The sequence below is a fragment of the Dioscorea cayenensis genome, chromosome 5 (genome assembly GCF_009730915.1).
Source record: "Dioscorea cayenensis subsp. rotundata cultivar TDr96_F1 chromosome 5, TDr96_F1_v2_PseudoChromosome.rev07_lg8_w22 25.fasta, whole genome shotgun sequence".
Lineage (NCBI taxonomy): Eukaryota > Viridiplantae > Streptophyta > Magnoliopsida > Dioscoreales > Dioscoreaceae > Dioscorea > Dioscorea cayenensis.
In genome coordinates, this window is record NC_052475.1 from 20751801 (window position 1) to 20767111 (window position 15311).

The following is a 15311-nucleotide window of genomic DNA, read 5'->3' on the forward strand; positions in this document are numbered from 1 at the left end:
TCAAAAAGTTCAATATATGTAGCTAGAGTCATATTTATTAAACTTGGATTGGTCCAATAGTCCGATTGGCAGACTCAATAACCTAATCTTTAAATTAATTTTAATATCTAATTAGACCGTTTATGCAATCAATTCAGTAGAACCTACTTCAACCTGCTTTGAATTGGCTACACTCAGTGAATTGTCCAGGCTCCTATTGCCCAAGTAAATCAAGTTTGTTTTTTGAAATAACTTTTCATCCTTTTATTTTTATAATTTTTTGGGCTTCCTATAGTGCTCCTTGGCATACCATAGACAAAGTTGGAATACTTTATGAAAATATGGCTCCGGTTTCTTAAAAATTTAATCAAATCTTGTCTTCAACAAGTACTTGTTTCTTAAAAATATACTCTATTCAAGTGCTTGTGTATTTATGACTTTCATTAGGGGTAAACTCCTAATGCTAATTATCCTAAATTTTGTCGTGAGAACCTACAATTAAGAACAAATATAAATAAGAGATAAATGGATAAAATAACAATAATTTAGTTTTAATCTATGAGGTACATAAATACATGGACTTAGACTAGAGATACTAAGAGTAGGAAGCCTGCTATTTTCTCATCTGTCCCCACTTCCCATGACTTGAGTCCCTTCGACTTCATAAGAATGGCACCACAACACTCCGGATTCTCTTAACTCCCTTGCCAAAAAGTGTCATGAGTGCCAACGACCTTCGGGTCTATTGGTACATGGGTCGCCGATAGAGCTCTCACCGAGTAGTGAGAGTTCGATTCTCGACTGAGGCACATTTCTGGGAGTTATGAATAGTAGTTATGTACGAATGGTTCCTGCGCCCACGTGAGCGCGGCCCCGTCTCCACTTGTTTCACTGAGACTTGTGTACGTCCCTGGGGTCTCTAATGGGTTTGCCCCGCTCCTCTTCCCCACAAAAAAAAAGTGCCATGAGTGTGTCTCCTTTTGATTTGTTGGCCTTGATTTTATGAGTTTATGGTTTACATTTAGAAATATCTCTTAGATTTCAAGTCATAGTTTGGAGATTTTATATAAATGAGATATTTGTATAACGAGTTGGTGATGCAGTTATTTCCATACTACATATTATAAATTGACTTAAGGTCTAGTCAGCGCAAATAAAATTGTAATTGATCATACTATTTATTTAATTTGTAACTAAAAGTGTGCAAAAATATTAGAAATTGTTTTTTTTAATAAGCAAAGATTTCTCTTGACAATTCATTTTGCTACATGATTGAACATAAAATGCATGAATCTAGTTATCCTAAATGATCCTAACCATGTGGGTGTATATGGTGTTGTTATTTTTTTATTAATCTTCTCAAATAATTTACTATAACAATAAGCGCTACCGCATTAAAGGATTATCAAGAGATATATAAGTATAATAGTATATACACCAATTATGATGGCTTATTGACCACTTAAAAATTTATTAACCCATTTAGATATCACATGGGATGATGAAAGTCCTGTCATTAACCGAGCTAATAAATCCCCATGTCATACAATTCTAGAGGGGAAAAATACAACACCTCCCATAAAAGACCTACCAAACCCATTTAAACAATACCATAAACTATGCCTATGCCCAAGAACAATGATGACCAATACTACTGCTTCAATACACTATATTGTGCTATAGTATTTTTTCTCAAGGATTCGCCCTTGCACTTTACCTTTCACTGCATTATGACAATGTCACTAGGTTACCAATGGCCTGTTTATGAAGCCTAACTTGCCTCTATAATTATATTCTATAAACATCCAAAAATGATTTCAGTAGAGATTTGTTCATGGATTGGAATTCTAGTTGAAGAGTTGATCTCTTATTATAATTTTTCTGTTGAGGAATCTATTTATTCATTACATATTTGGTGCTTTTCATTGATTACTGGTGATTCAATTCACCTAGATCATGGCTGAGAATACTCGTTTGAAGGATCTGGCCGCGAAGATGGATACCTTGATTGCTGTTATGGAACAATAAGAAGAAAGGCTGTTAGCATCTATGGACCAGCGCGATGAGCACGTTAAGCTGCTGGAACAATCGGTTTCTCGTCTATCTCAAAGCTTGGAATCTCATCACATACAGAGTGATCCACAGTAGGTTGAGTTACCTGTATCTCCAACGATCCAACTACCTAGTGATCATGCTTCTCATTCTTTTTTATCATCGCGCTTTATTTGATTGGATTTTCCTCGATTCAGTAGTACTGATGTTCTTCAATGGATCTTCCAAGCTGAGCAGTTTTTTGATTTCTATGAGATCAATGATGCTTATCGATTGAAGATTGCAGCTATCTATCTGGACAGGTCAGTGATTCTTTAGTTTCAGGGCTTGCATAAGAGGGGAATTATTTCTACTTGGTCTCAATTGATGTGATCCATGGAGGCTGTGTAAGGACCATCAGCTTATGAAGATCCAAGCTATGCCTTGTTTAAACTCACTCAAGAGGAGTCAGTTTTTAGCTATTATTCTCTTTTTACATCATTGGCTAACAGGGTGGATGATCTTTCATCTTCAGCTCTTTTATCTTGCTTTATTAGTGGCTTGAAGAAGGAGATTCAGCGGGATGTGATTCCCTGGAAGCTAGATTCCGTCACTACTGCTTTTACCTTGGCCAAATTATATGAAGAGAAGTATTTTCCAACTGTGAAGACTGGTGTTGGAAAGAATTCTTTTCCTCCAGATATACATGCAATTGTGAACAATCACAAGTCCACTGCTATAGTTGGTATTCCTCCCAAAGGATTGGCTAATACTATCCCTCATGTGGCAGGTACTACATCTATTCCTAGATCTTCTAATGCTTCTTCTTCATTCAAGAAGATGTCATTTAATGAAATGCAAGTGTGTAAAGCTAAAGGCCTATGTTTTAATTGTGATGAAAAATATACATCTACTCATAGATGCCAAAACAAGAGAATGTTATTATTACAATGGGAAGAGAACAATTCAGTTGAAGATCATGGGGACAATGCTCATTTGATGGAGATTGAACCTCCACCTGATGGCGTAGATGACACTCCTAAGCATTCTTTAAATATGATGAATAGTGCTCTAGTCTCAGGAACACTAAGGTTTAATGGAAGTATTAATGGTTGTATAATTACTGTGCTATTAGATGGGGCAGTGATGATAGTTTTATACAGCCCAGGATTGCCAAGTTCTTAAAATTAGATGTCCAGCTAACTATTCCCTTTAAAGTTTTGGTGGGTGATGGAAACTCTTTGCAGGTGGAAGGGTTTATTGAAGAGTTACCTTTGAAGATTTAGAATCATGTGCTGAAAATTCCTGTGTGTCTACTACCAATTGAGGGAGCTGAGGTTATACTTGGGGCAGCATGGTTAGCCACATTGGGCCCCATATGGTGGATTATAAAGCCAGATCAATCCAGTTCTTTGACAATACACAGTTTATTACTTTTAATGGTATTCCAAACATTAGTCCAATGGCAGCCTCTTTACATCAACTGCACAGATTATGTACTTCAAAATCTATTGCAGAATGTTTCAGTCTGTCTGTCCAGGAACCGGCACATACTTCCCATTCTCAGGTACCTTCCAACTCTTCTAAACTCATGGTGGATAATGTGTTAGACCTTCCTCTTGATATGCCTGAATTATTGAAACAATTGCTATGCAAATATCAAATTGTTTTTTCTGTGCCTGTGGGACTGCCTCCACAAAGGGCTTTTGATAATCACATACCATTGCCGGCTGATGACCCCCAGTCAAAGTTAGACCTTACCATTATCCTTTTAGCCAAAAATTTGAATTTAAAGCCATGGTTTCACAGATGCTTCAGGAAGGCTTAATTGAGCCAAGCACCAGTTCCTTTTCTCTCCAGTTTTATTGGTTAAAAAGAAAGATGGTACATGGCATTTTTGTACTGATTACAAGGTCTTAAATGCACTCACCATAAAAGATGCATTCCCTATCCCTACAGTTGATGAGTTGCTAGACGAGCTGTGTGGAGCTCAAATTTTTTCAAAGTTAGACCTCCGATTAGGTTATCATCAGCTATTGGTACATCAGCAAGACAGATATAAAACTGCTTCAGAACTCACCATAGCCATTTTCAATGGCTGGTGATGCCCTTTGGTTTATCAAATGCTCCAACGACTTTTCAGGCTTTGATGAACAGTGTTTTCAACTTCGCTGTGTGCAAATATGTGCTTATATTCTTTGATGAGATCTTGGTTTACATCAAAGATTTGGGAAGTCATTTAATTCATTTGGAGAAAGTTCTCATGACTTTGGAGGAATATAAACTGTATTCCAAGTACTCTAAATGCTATTTTGGTCTCCTTCAGATTGAATATTTGGGTCATGTAATATCAGTAGTGGGTGTTCACATGGATAAATCTAAAGTTGAAGCTATATTGCAGTGGCCATCACCATCTTCTGTCAAGTAATTGAGGGGATTTCTTGGTCTCAGTGGTTACTATAGGAGATTCATAAAGGCATATGCAATAATAGCACATCCTTTGACTCACTTGTTAAAAAAGGACTCTTTTAGTTGGACATCAGAAGCTCAAAAAGCAACATGAAAAGCAATCAATTAACAATTAACCACATAGCTTATAGATCCATGGATCTAGCTCAATACGCAGAAAAAGACAGTACGATAGATGGAAGTTGCCTTCCTCCCGAGTTCACCGGAGATGTTCGCCGGAGCTTCACCAGAACGCATGCCTTGCTAAATTTCTCTTCTTACTTGCCTCTCTCTGTTTTCTCTTCTCCCCTTTTTATATCCCTTACCACCTGTGCATAACTAACCCACTCAATGGCCATCCCTTTCCATTAATTCATTTGCCACGCTGGACATCCACAACGAACTCCTCAAGTGGCAAAGTTCTTTTTCCTCATTCGCCCACTTTTGCGCCTTGTTGGCAATTCCTCCACCTGATCAGCAGCACATCTGTCCTCCTTTAAAATACCCATTGACATGTCATCCAACCCCTTGGTCATGAGCTGATAATTTAAAATTAGATCCCTTGGCGCCCTTCTTTCCCTCTATGTCACAACAATACCCCCCCCTAACCCATTTTTGCTGTGACCTTGTCCTCAAGGTCCAAATGAGGAAAATCTTTTTGCAATAATTCCCAATCCTCCCATGAAGAATCCTTCTCTGCATAGCCTTCCCATTGTACTAACACTTGGCGGACCTCCACACCGATTGTGTAGCACACTGCGAGATTGCAAGATAGGTAATGGTTGAAGAACTGGACCAAGTTCAATGGTAAGTAATGGTAAAGGAATTGAAGATGGCTATGTTGTGTGATCTCCCACACATCTTTTGAGAAGAGAAACATGAAAGACTGGGTGTATCTTTGCTCCCTCTGGCAGGTGTAACTTATAAGCAACAACACCAATTTTGTGAATGACCCGAAATAGACCAAAATACTTCATGCTTGATTTCTGATTTCTTCGCAGTAACCACTGAATGTTGACGATACGGTTGTAACTTCACAAAAACCCAATCACCCCCTTTAAATGAAATCTCCGATCTTCTCTTATCAGTATTTTCTTCATCCTTTGTTGTGCCTTTAATAAATTTTGTTTTAGTTGAGATAAAACTGTGTCTCTTCTCTGTAACATTAGAGAGACTTCCGGAGGATCATTATCATTAGAGTGGTAGTTGATTAATGCTGGAGGATCCCGTCCATATACAATCTGGAATGGTGTCAATTCAATACTGCAATGGTAGGAAGTGTTGTACCAAAATTGATCCCATGGCAAAAATTCCACCCATGATTTTGGATTTTCTAAAACAAAACAATGAAGATATAATTCAAGGCATTTGTTCAAAGCTTCGGTTTGGCCATCCATTTGAGGATGGTATGCGGATGACATAGATAAGGTCGTGCCCATAGCTTGAAACAAGTGCTTCCAAAACCGACTGATGAATGTCTTGTCCCTGTCACTTACAATAGTTTTAGGAATCCCATGTAATTTGACAATATGTTGGACAAAGGCTTTTGCAACTATTTTGCTAAAAAAAATCCGCTTTTAAGGGAATGAAATAGCCAAATTTAGAGAGCCTATCAATGATCACAAAAATCACAGAATATCCTTTTGATATTGGCAACCCTGTAATAAAGTCAATTGCCAGATCTTCCCAAATTTGCTGAGGAATAGGGAGAGGTTGTAAGAGACCGCTAGGATTAGTGTGATCAGACTTGGCTCATTGACAAACCATGCAAGCCTTCACAAATTCCCCAACATCCTTACGCATGCCTTTCCAAAAACAATTGATGAGCTAAACGAGAATAAGTTCTCAGTGTACCTGAATGTCCTCCCATAGGAGTAGAATGAAATTCTACCAGCAAAATGTGTTTCAATTGTTGATCATCAGGAATGAATAATTTCCCATGTTTCCACAATAAATTATTTTTCCAATAAAAGTCTTTAGTGTTAGCACCAATTGACTGAATTTGTATGATAATGGCCTTACAATCTGGATCTTGTAACTGTGACTCACGTATCTGATCAATCAGTGAGCACTGGGAAGAAGATAATTGCAAAATGAAGCATTTGGATAAGGCATCCGCAACTACATTATCTTTGCCAGGCTTATACTCGATCTTAAAGTCATACCCAAGTAATTTTGGTATCCACCGCTGTTGCTCAAGAGTTTGAATTGTCTGTTGGCAAAGATGTTTCAATGACTCTTGATCAGTTCTTATTACAAACTTGTTGCCAAAGAGATAGTGTCAAAATCTGCTGACAGCTCTAGTGACAGCATATAACTCCCTTATATAAGCAGATTGTAATGAATAAACTAGGTAGTTGGGTTATCAAGAGACATATAAGTATAATAGTACACCAATTATGATGGCTTATTGACCACTTAAAAATTTATTAACCATTTAGACATCACATGGGATGATGAAAATCATGTCATTAACCGAGCTAATAAATCCCCATGTCATGCAATTCTAGAGGGGAAAAATACAACATCTCCCATAAAAAACCTACCAAACCCATTTTAACGATACCATAAACTATGCCTATGCCCGAGAACAATGATGACTAGTAGTACTGCTTCAACACACTATATTGTGCTATAGTATTTTTGCTCAAGGACTCGGATTTGCATTTTACCTTTCACTGCGTTATGACAATATCACTAGGCTACCAATGGCCTGTTTATGAAGCCTAACTTGCCTCTATAATTATATTCTATAAACATCCGAAAAATGATCACATTCCTCTGTTTTAACTTTGAGCAGTTTGTTTGTTAGAAATTTATGGCATAGATTTTGATTTCATCTTAATTTATTTCTTTAAAAACAAACAAAAATAAAAATTACATCTTCACTCACAGTTACTTTTATATTGTTGTCCAACATGTCTAAGAAAATGTTAAAAATCTATCAACTTATGATATATGCTTTTCAACTATTATTATTTTTTTTTTTTTGAAAAGGTGGATAAACCACAAGATTTATTAAAACAGAAATACGGTTACAAAATATCCACTAGCTGTGGAAAAGAGACTAGGAATAACAACAAAAACAGAAGAAGGATAGACCGGCGACATGAAACTCCCACCGGGTAGAGTGGAAACAAGATAACAAACTAGCCTTCTTCCTGATTTTGGTTTTCCCCCTCCCCAAACACAATCGGTCCTCCGACAGAGACCACTGGGGGCTCTACCAATGTGAGTGTCCCACTAACCATCTCCAAGTGAGGACTTATATAATCCAAATTGCGTAGGATGGTACACATAGAGGTGCCCATCCCCAACCCATTGGGCAAATCTGGCCCATCACTTAGCGTAAGCCTCTTCTCACTTACTTTGGCAACAAGAGTGCCATCATGGCGCACAAAGCTTCCCACATCACATAGCAGTGATACCACAAGAGGGTCTTTAGTCTGATCAGAGAAATCTCCCCTAATTGGTAACATGACCACTCCAAAATGAAGCCCAACAAGCCCATTTATAGGAGCCACCCATATCTCTACCTCCCATGTTTCAACAACCTCCCAACACGTGATCAAGACTTCCAATTCAAAAACCTCGGACGCCTTATTTGACCCCTCAAAAAAATGCGCGCCACTTGACCTTACAGATGGAGATATCGAGGTTAATAGCCAAGACAACTAAAGTTCGACACCACGCTCCCTTGAACCAAGCGATCGGCGCTTCAATCCATGCGCTGATCACGCTTGCTCAGCAGACCAAGACGCACCCTGACCATTAGTCGCTACCTGAGCGCCATCTTGACCATCGGTCCAACGCATGACTAGTTGTAGATGTGCCTGCGCCGCATCAACACCAACATGAGAGCCAGGCTCCACCACCGCAGAGACCTTCTCCGACACAACACTCTGCCTTCCGGTATGGGAGCAAAGTTCAACCATTGAAGGACATGCAGTCGTCAACACATCTTTCCCCTCTTGCCCATCCCCACCACCGGCGTGGGAGCCAAGCTCCACCACTGCCGGAAATACCTCCGAAAATCCATCTTGACCGCCTTTGTGGGAGCTGTGCTCAACCACCGCCAGAAGAACCTCCGAGAAGCCATCTTGGGTGGCTGCGTGGAAGCTATGTTCTACCACAGCCAGAGTCTCTGCTAAGGGTCCAACCCTTCCTCTGCATGCTGCCTCCTCCTTGCAAAGGTATAAGAGTTGCCATTTTACCTCGGCACCGATAGCACTCTTCACCACCGACGGAACACATCTACTTCCCTCATTGGGGTGAGAGCAAGGCTCAACTACCCTCTTGATCTGCACGCTTGTTTTCTCTGGTCATGGTTGCTTCCCCTTCTCATCTGAGGGGATCTCGTACACAAATCTTCTCCGAGCCCCACAACCATTGCATGCCGACCTAACGGCTTTGCATCCCCAAAGCTCCCTACGAGAAGGAAGCAAAATTGGTTTGTAGACAGCCTCTCCCTCGATGGTGAACACCAGCCGTGTGCCCAACCTCTCCCTCAACGGCGAGAAATGATCAACATCATTTTCCTCCTCGTCATTAAGCAACGGGAAGGTCCATTCCTCCTCGACATCTTCCTCCATCCTCTCAGGAAAGGTCTTACCCAATGATTCTCACTTGGGGCTTTTCAACATTTAACCATAACAACTATATCAAACGCACAAAATTCTAGCCTACTCGCACTAAAGCTGTTGTATATATGCCATGTGATAGTAAGATAATATTGCAATGGCTTGAGTGCATTTCTTTTGTTACATGGTCCATTTTTTCCATTGTTTGATTGAGTGCATACACTAATGTAAAAAATTGTTATTTGTGTATCTCACATGAACTTTTATATAAATAATTCAAATGTATCGTTGATTAGATGCTCCTACTAATCTAATATTTTGGTACAATACGGTTTCAATAAAATAAAATCACTTAAATACCAAATAACTCAATTGACCAAAACATGATTATGGATAACTGAAAAAAAAAATGAATACCAAACATACAATTTTGATTATTTAATTAAAATTAAATTAGAATAAAATATTGTCATATATTTACGAAGACAATATATACATATATATTTCATATTTATTTATTTATTTATTTATTTTAATAAAATAGATAAACCATTTCAATTGTGAAAGGAAGTTGATGTCTCAATATTTTATTCGCATATTGCCATATTTCTATCACTAAGGTTATACTAATAAGTTTTTTTTTTTTTAATAAATATGAATAAACTATGTGTCAGACCTATGAATATAGAATTTAGTATGATAAATTAAAACACAGTTTCACAGTATTAATAAATTTTAATTAATATTGGGATTAACTAGTTTTATTTATTAAAAATAAGAATAAAATAAAAATAAAAACAAAACAATGCCTATTTTGGTTTTGGAGGGCATATGTTTTTTGTTCTTCCCTATTACATTCATATTTGTTTTTGTTCTTCCCTATTACATTCATGTTTTCGTATGATGTTATTTTTTTTTAAGAGAATACATGTCAGAATATGATAGGGGAAAACTAAGGAATACCTGAAACCAGGCGAGATGCCTTCTATAAAAATACCATCAGTTGGCTTGAGAACGAAGCTATATAAGAATAGACTCGTTGTTCTTTCATCCAGCTGTTATTCAAAGACACCACACTACGAATCATCGCCATGGCCTCATCCTCCACCACCCTTCCCAACGCTCCTGGATACCCCCGATGCCATCCGCAGAGCTCGGATACTCTCCTCCAAGCTCTACTTCGATGTGCCTCCCTCCAAGGTATGGCCCTCGACTTCCTATGTTGCTCTGTTTTGCTCTGCTGAATGATATCTGAGGTTTTGCCCCTGTTTCTAGGTTTCGTTGATCTATTCGCCCTCTTATGACATCGCGTTCCTTGGAATCGAGAAATTGTGAGATAATTCTCGTTGTTGTTGTTGTTGTTGTTGTTGTTGTTGTTTTTGAAGTTCACTTGGATTGTATTCGGAGAGTTTTTACTTGTTGCTTTTTTTCTTAAAAAATTTTGTGTTTTGAGTGCGAGTTTTGTGGGATAGGATCATTTCCAAAGTGTAGAAATTAAGTAGGAGTATCCGAAGTTGTGAATTGGAATGAAGGAATATCAATTATAGGATATGGGATTTGCTATAAGAGATTTGATAGTGAGATGATGAAGTTTAAAGTAGCTATGCAGCTGAAAAACTAGAGTGCATCCTGTGATTTTCAGGAGTAGATAAGTAACTAATGTGGATTAAATTTTCCCATATATTATAAAGGTCATTTTCCATTGAAAGTCGAGAATTATCTGTGCAGGCACCCTTTTGATTCATCTAAATGGGGGCGAATATGCCAGTTTCTGATTTCAGAAGGAGTTTTGGAGAAGTCTCAAATTGTAGAGCCATTAGAAGCTTTACAAGACGACCTACTGGTGGTAAGGTGTTTGTGCTATTTGTCGGCTTTGATCATTGTTTGACTCCTTATATTCACAGATTTCTTAAATAGGTGCACCCTGAATCATACTTGAGCAGTCTTAAAAGCAGTTTGAAGGTCTCCCTTATCATTGAGGTACATAGTTTTCTATGAATTTCAGACTTTTATTTCAATATCTTAGCTTCTTAGCTGCCCTTTAATGAATTGTGCATTTGTTTTATATTTCCTGCATAAACTGCAAAAAAAGCTTTTAAAAAAAAAAAGAATCTTCAGCTAGCATTAAGTATGGCATTTTGCAAGCTTTTTCAGTTACTTTTGATCTATTAGACTTGAAATATGAATGTTAATCTCTCTACTATATTTGTACATAGGAACATTTATAATGTAGAAATTTGATTGATTGATTATTTAAATTGATGTAGAAATTTTCCGATGTTTTTACAAATGGCTTTTTTTATGCTGTGTAAGTAGATGGATGATTTCTTCTTTAGGTACCACCTGTTGCGGCCCTTCCCAACTGCCTTCTACAGAGAAAGGTGCTTTACCCATTTCGCAAACAGGTTGCTAATTAATCTATCAGCGAATGTTTCAATAAAAGTTATATAGAGAGTCGCTTATTGGTGTTACTTACAGGTGGGAGGTTCTATATTGGCAGCAAAACTTGCAAAAGAGCGAGGTTGGGCAATAAATGTTGGCGGAGGATTCCACCATTGTTCTGCAAATGAGGGTGGTGGGTTTTGTGTTTATGCTGATATTTCTTTATGCATTCAATATGCATATGTCCGGTTAAACATTTCAAGGTCGGTAGGTTGCTCCCTAATGTGATTAAATTCTGTTGTCTTGATTAAGCCCTTCTAAGATGAAGTGCAATGCTCATTCTCTGATGTATGTCTCTTCCGTACTATTTGTTGATGTTGTAATCTTCAGGGCAATGATTATTGATCTTGATGCTCACCAAGGGAATGGCCATGAAAGAGACTTCTCTGATGACAGTATGTTTTCTCCTTACAATGCTTGCAATTGTCCTTACTTGTTAGATTCAACTAACTGTTTTGTTTAATTACAGGGAGAATCTATATCATGGACATGTACAACTCTGGAATCTATCCTCTTGTAAGAACTATCCTAAACTCCTGTTTCAAATTTTGTTTCTTATGTCCCGATTTCCAACTTTTATATAGAGAACTCTTTACAGCACACAGGCAAGCACTCACATGCTTGTATGAGTGTGTATGGGGGGGAGGAAAAAAAATTATAATTGTATAAAATCCCATCAAGGCCTGATTGATGTTCAAAGACTGGTTCAAATGAACTTATCTTCATATATTTTGGTGTATATATTTTCTGGCCAACTTTATTGGGGTTGCTTTATGATGTCAGGCTCATATCTGATTCTCTATTTGTCAAAATTGGAACGATATAAAACATTATAATATTTGGAGACCATATAATCTATCAATATTTTGTTCAGGACATTGAAATTGGTTAATTTTTAGGAAGTAGATGTTATGAGACCTAATCTGCATGGCTAATTCAGGATGAAGAATTTGTACGTGAAATTGGACTTATGTTTGTATATTTAAATAAACAAATAATAAATGAAACTATAAGGAGTAAGCCATTTTGCATTTTCTAGTCAGCAGTATAAATTTGTGGAGAAGACTTTAAATGGGATGGCTACATTGATTATGGTGAAAATTATTGTTCTTATCAGACCCACTTTCAAACAGCATTTCTTTTCAATCCCATTATTTATGCGTAAAGATGTTCTCATTAACAGGACTTTGAGGCAAGCAGATATATCGACCAGAAGGTAGAATTAGTGGTAAGCCGAGAGACTGTTTTATGAGTTCGTTTTGCTAATTCAAGTCATGTCCAATTTCAAAGTGCATGTGGTTAATTGTTTTTCTTTTATACATCAATAGAGTGGAACAAAAACAAAGGACTACTTGGATCAGTTAGACAAGTCACTTGAGGTACATTAATTATCTAATGTGTTCATCTGTCAGACAACTTATATTTAGGAATGATTTTATTCTGTGAAAGCATTGGCTGAGAAATTTGAATACTGTTGAGAAGAGTGCATCTATTTATTCTTAAGTATTGTTCTAAAATATTTGTTCATCACTCATCAATTAAAATTTATTGACCCTTTTTTATATGTCATTATATCATTAGTGAAGTGCATTAACCATTTATTTATGTGCATTTGACTTGTGGTCATTTCATTCAATAAACAAGTCTTGTGCACATATGAATATTTAAGTTTTGGTTTGGGTTGTAGGTTGCAAGAAACAGTTTTGATCCTGAATTGATTGTGTATAATGCTGGCACCGATATACTTGACGGAGATCCTTTGGGAAGGTTAAAGGTGTGTTATGCTGATTTAGTATTCAAACCATTTCAATTTGCTTAATGGCATGGTTCTATTAGGCTTGAACTCAACTCTTATTATTTCTGGTTATGTTACCTAAATTTTTTTCTAAGACCTATTTCATCCTAGAGCCTAGAGATAATAATATAAAGATGATTGTACAGAGTCTTGTTTATGATTTTATTTAGGACTTCATGATTATCTTCTTATAAGCTATAAGCTTAGTGGCTACACAGATCTGCATACAATTTTGTGTTAGTTTACAATGTTTTTAGAGATTCAAGAAGTCATGATGCGGTTGAAGTAGACTGCGATCCTTTTGCGGCTTGAACTGAATTATAATCAAGGCATTCAGCTAAATAATCACAAATGAGTACAGGATCAGCTCATTGCTGTGATTTGACCTAAAACATGAACTATTTAACTGTTTTGGAACTTAAGCAAACATCCCATTGCACATAATGAGATGTTTTCTAATATATGAGAGTCTCTCTCTGAACCTGCCCACCCATTAATTTTTGACCTAAAACATGAACTATTTAACTATTTAACTGTTTATCAATCGGTTTTCCATGTGCTCAGATCAGTCCTGAAGGAGTAACTGCAAGAGATGAAAAAGTGTTCAGATTTGCCAAAGAACAGAATATACCAATTATCATGCTTACATCTGGTGAGAACCTGCTGCATACTTTCACTTGAAATTTTTTTACCTGCAATATACCTTATGTTAAATCGTCTCAATTACCATACCAGGTGGCTATATGAAGTCAAGTGCTCGAGTCATAGCGGATTCAATAACAAACCTGGCAAAGAAAAACTTGATTGAAATACCAAGCAAATTGAGCAGAAAATAAAATCTATTTGGTATGCTTGTTCATATTGTACATTTTTTAATACAGGGAATGTAATTGAGCATGTTTTAGAATGTTTTACTATGTTTGTACATATATTCTACATATTTGTACGTTTTTTAATACAGGGAATGTTATTGAGCATGTTTTGGAAATTTTACTATGTTTGTACATATATTCTACATATTTGTACATTTTTTAATACAGGGAATGTTATTGAGCATGTTTTGGAATGTTTTACTATGCTTGTACATATATTCTACATATGGTTGTAATATCACATTTTGATGCTATTACAAAACTTTTAAGTTTTCCATGACCCTCTTGTAACTTCTAATTTTGATTTGTTTGATATCAAATTTATGTTTTGGTCCTTGGTGTTTAGTTGAACTACATGGATGGGAATTATCTTTCACAGATGGAGTGTGACCCTTTGGTTTCCATTATTCTTGTGGGTTGTTCCCTATGTGCTCCTGAAATTTCCATCTAAGCTTTGGGTGGTGGGTGAGTAGCGTTAGGTTGAATCTCTTGTGCATAGTACTCGTGTAATATTGTGTGAAAAAATACTGCATCGATATTGTCCACCCAGTGTTCACCGGGAGCTTTCGTAAAAAAAGTTATATTCTCCATCCTTTTAAAATTGCAAAAGCAGGAGTTTATCATCGTGAGGTTGTGGTCGTTGATATATAATCTTGGGCACACATGATATACTTTAAATACCTATATATCTACCCCACATAGTATATTTCATTGTGTCTCTTTGACGTCCTGGCCGACCCTTATCACCATTTGTCAATATATATATATATATATGTAACTTTTGAAAATGACAAACTTAACCTCTCTTATTTCAGATCAAAATTTTTCGAAACATTAAAACTGGCAAATCATAATAAATTTTGAATTATACTCAAATATATGATAATTTCGGACATATCCACAAATAAACTCGAGTCAAATATTATAATTTCGAAAGACGTATCTGCAATTATTTTGGAGGACCAAAACATAGTTAAACTATTTTCATGGATCTTGAACTGCGAACATAAACTCGAGTCAAATATTATAATTTCGAAAGACGTATCTGCAATTATTTTGGAGGACCAAAACATAATTAAACTATTTTCATGGATCTTGAACTGCGAACATAAACTCGAGTCAAATATTATAATTTCGGAGGATGTATCTGCAATTATTATGGAG

At 36.7% G+C, this 15311-nt stretch overlaps 1 protein-coding gene across 1 annotated transcript; it reads left to right on the forward strand.

Annotated features, from left to right (window-relative positions):
* Positions 1 to 10077: 10077 nt before the first annotated feature.
* LOC120260333 (histone deacetylase 2) lies at positions 10078 to 14249 on the forward strand. Its single transcript, XM_039267775.1, is given in 14 exon segments — positions 10078 to 10167; positions 10169 to 10238; positions 10314 to 10369; positions 10767 to 10884; positions 10956 to 11018; positions 11375 to 11443; positions 11517 to 11683; positions 11811 to 11875; positions 11950 to 11996; positions 12664 to 12708; positions 12809 to 12859; positions 13168 to 13254; positions 13840 to 13927; positions 14011 to 14249. Coding segments are annotated over 14 exon segments (1065 nt in total). The 5' UTR covers positions 10078 to 10129; the 3' UTR covers positions 14112 to 14249.
* The last annotated feature ends 1062 nt before the right edge of the window (positions 14250 to 15311 follow it).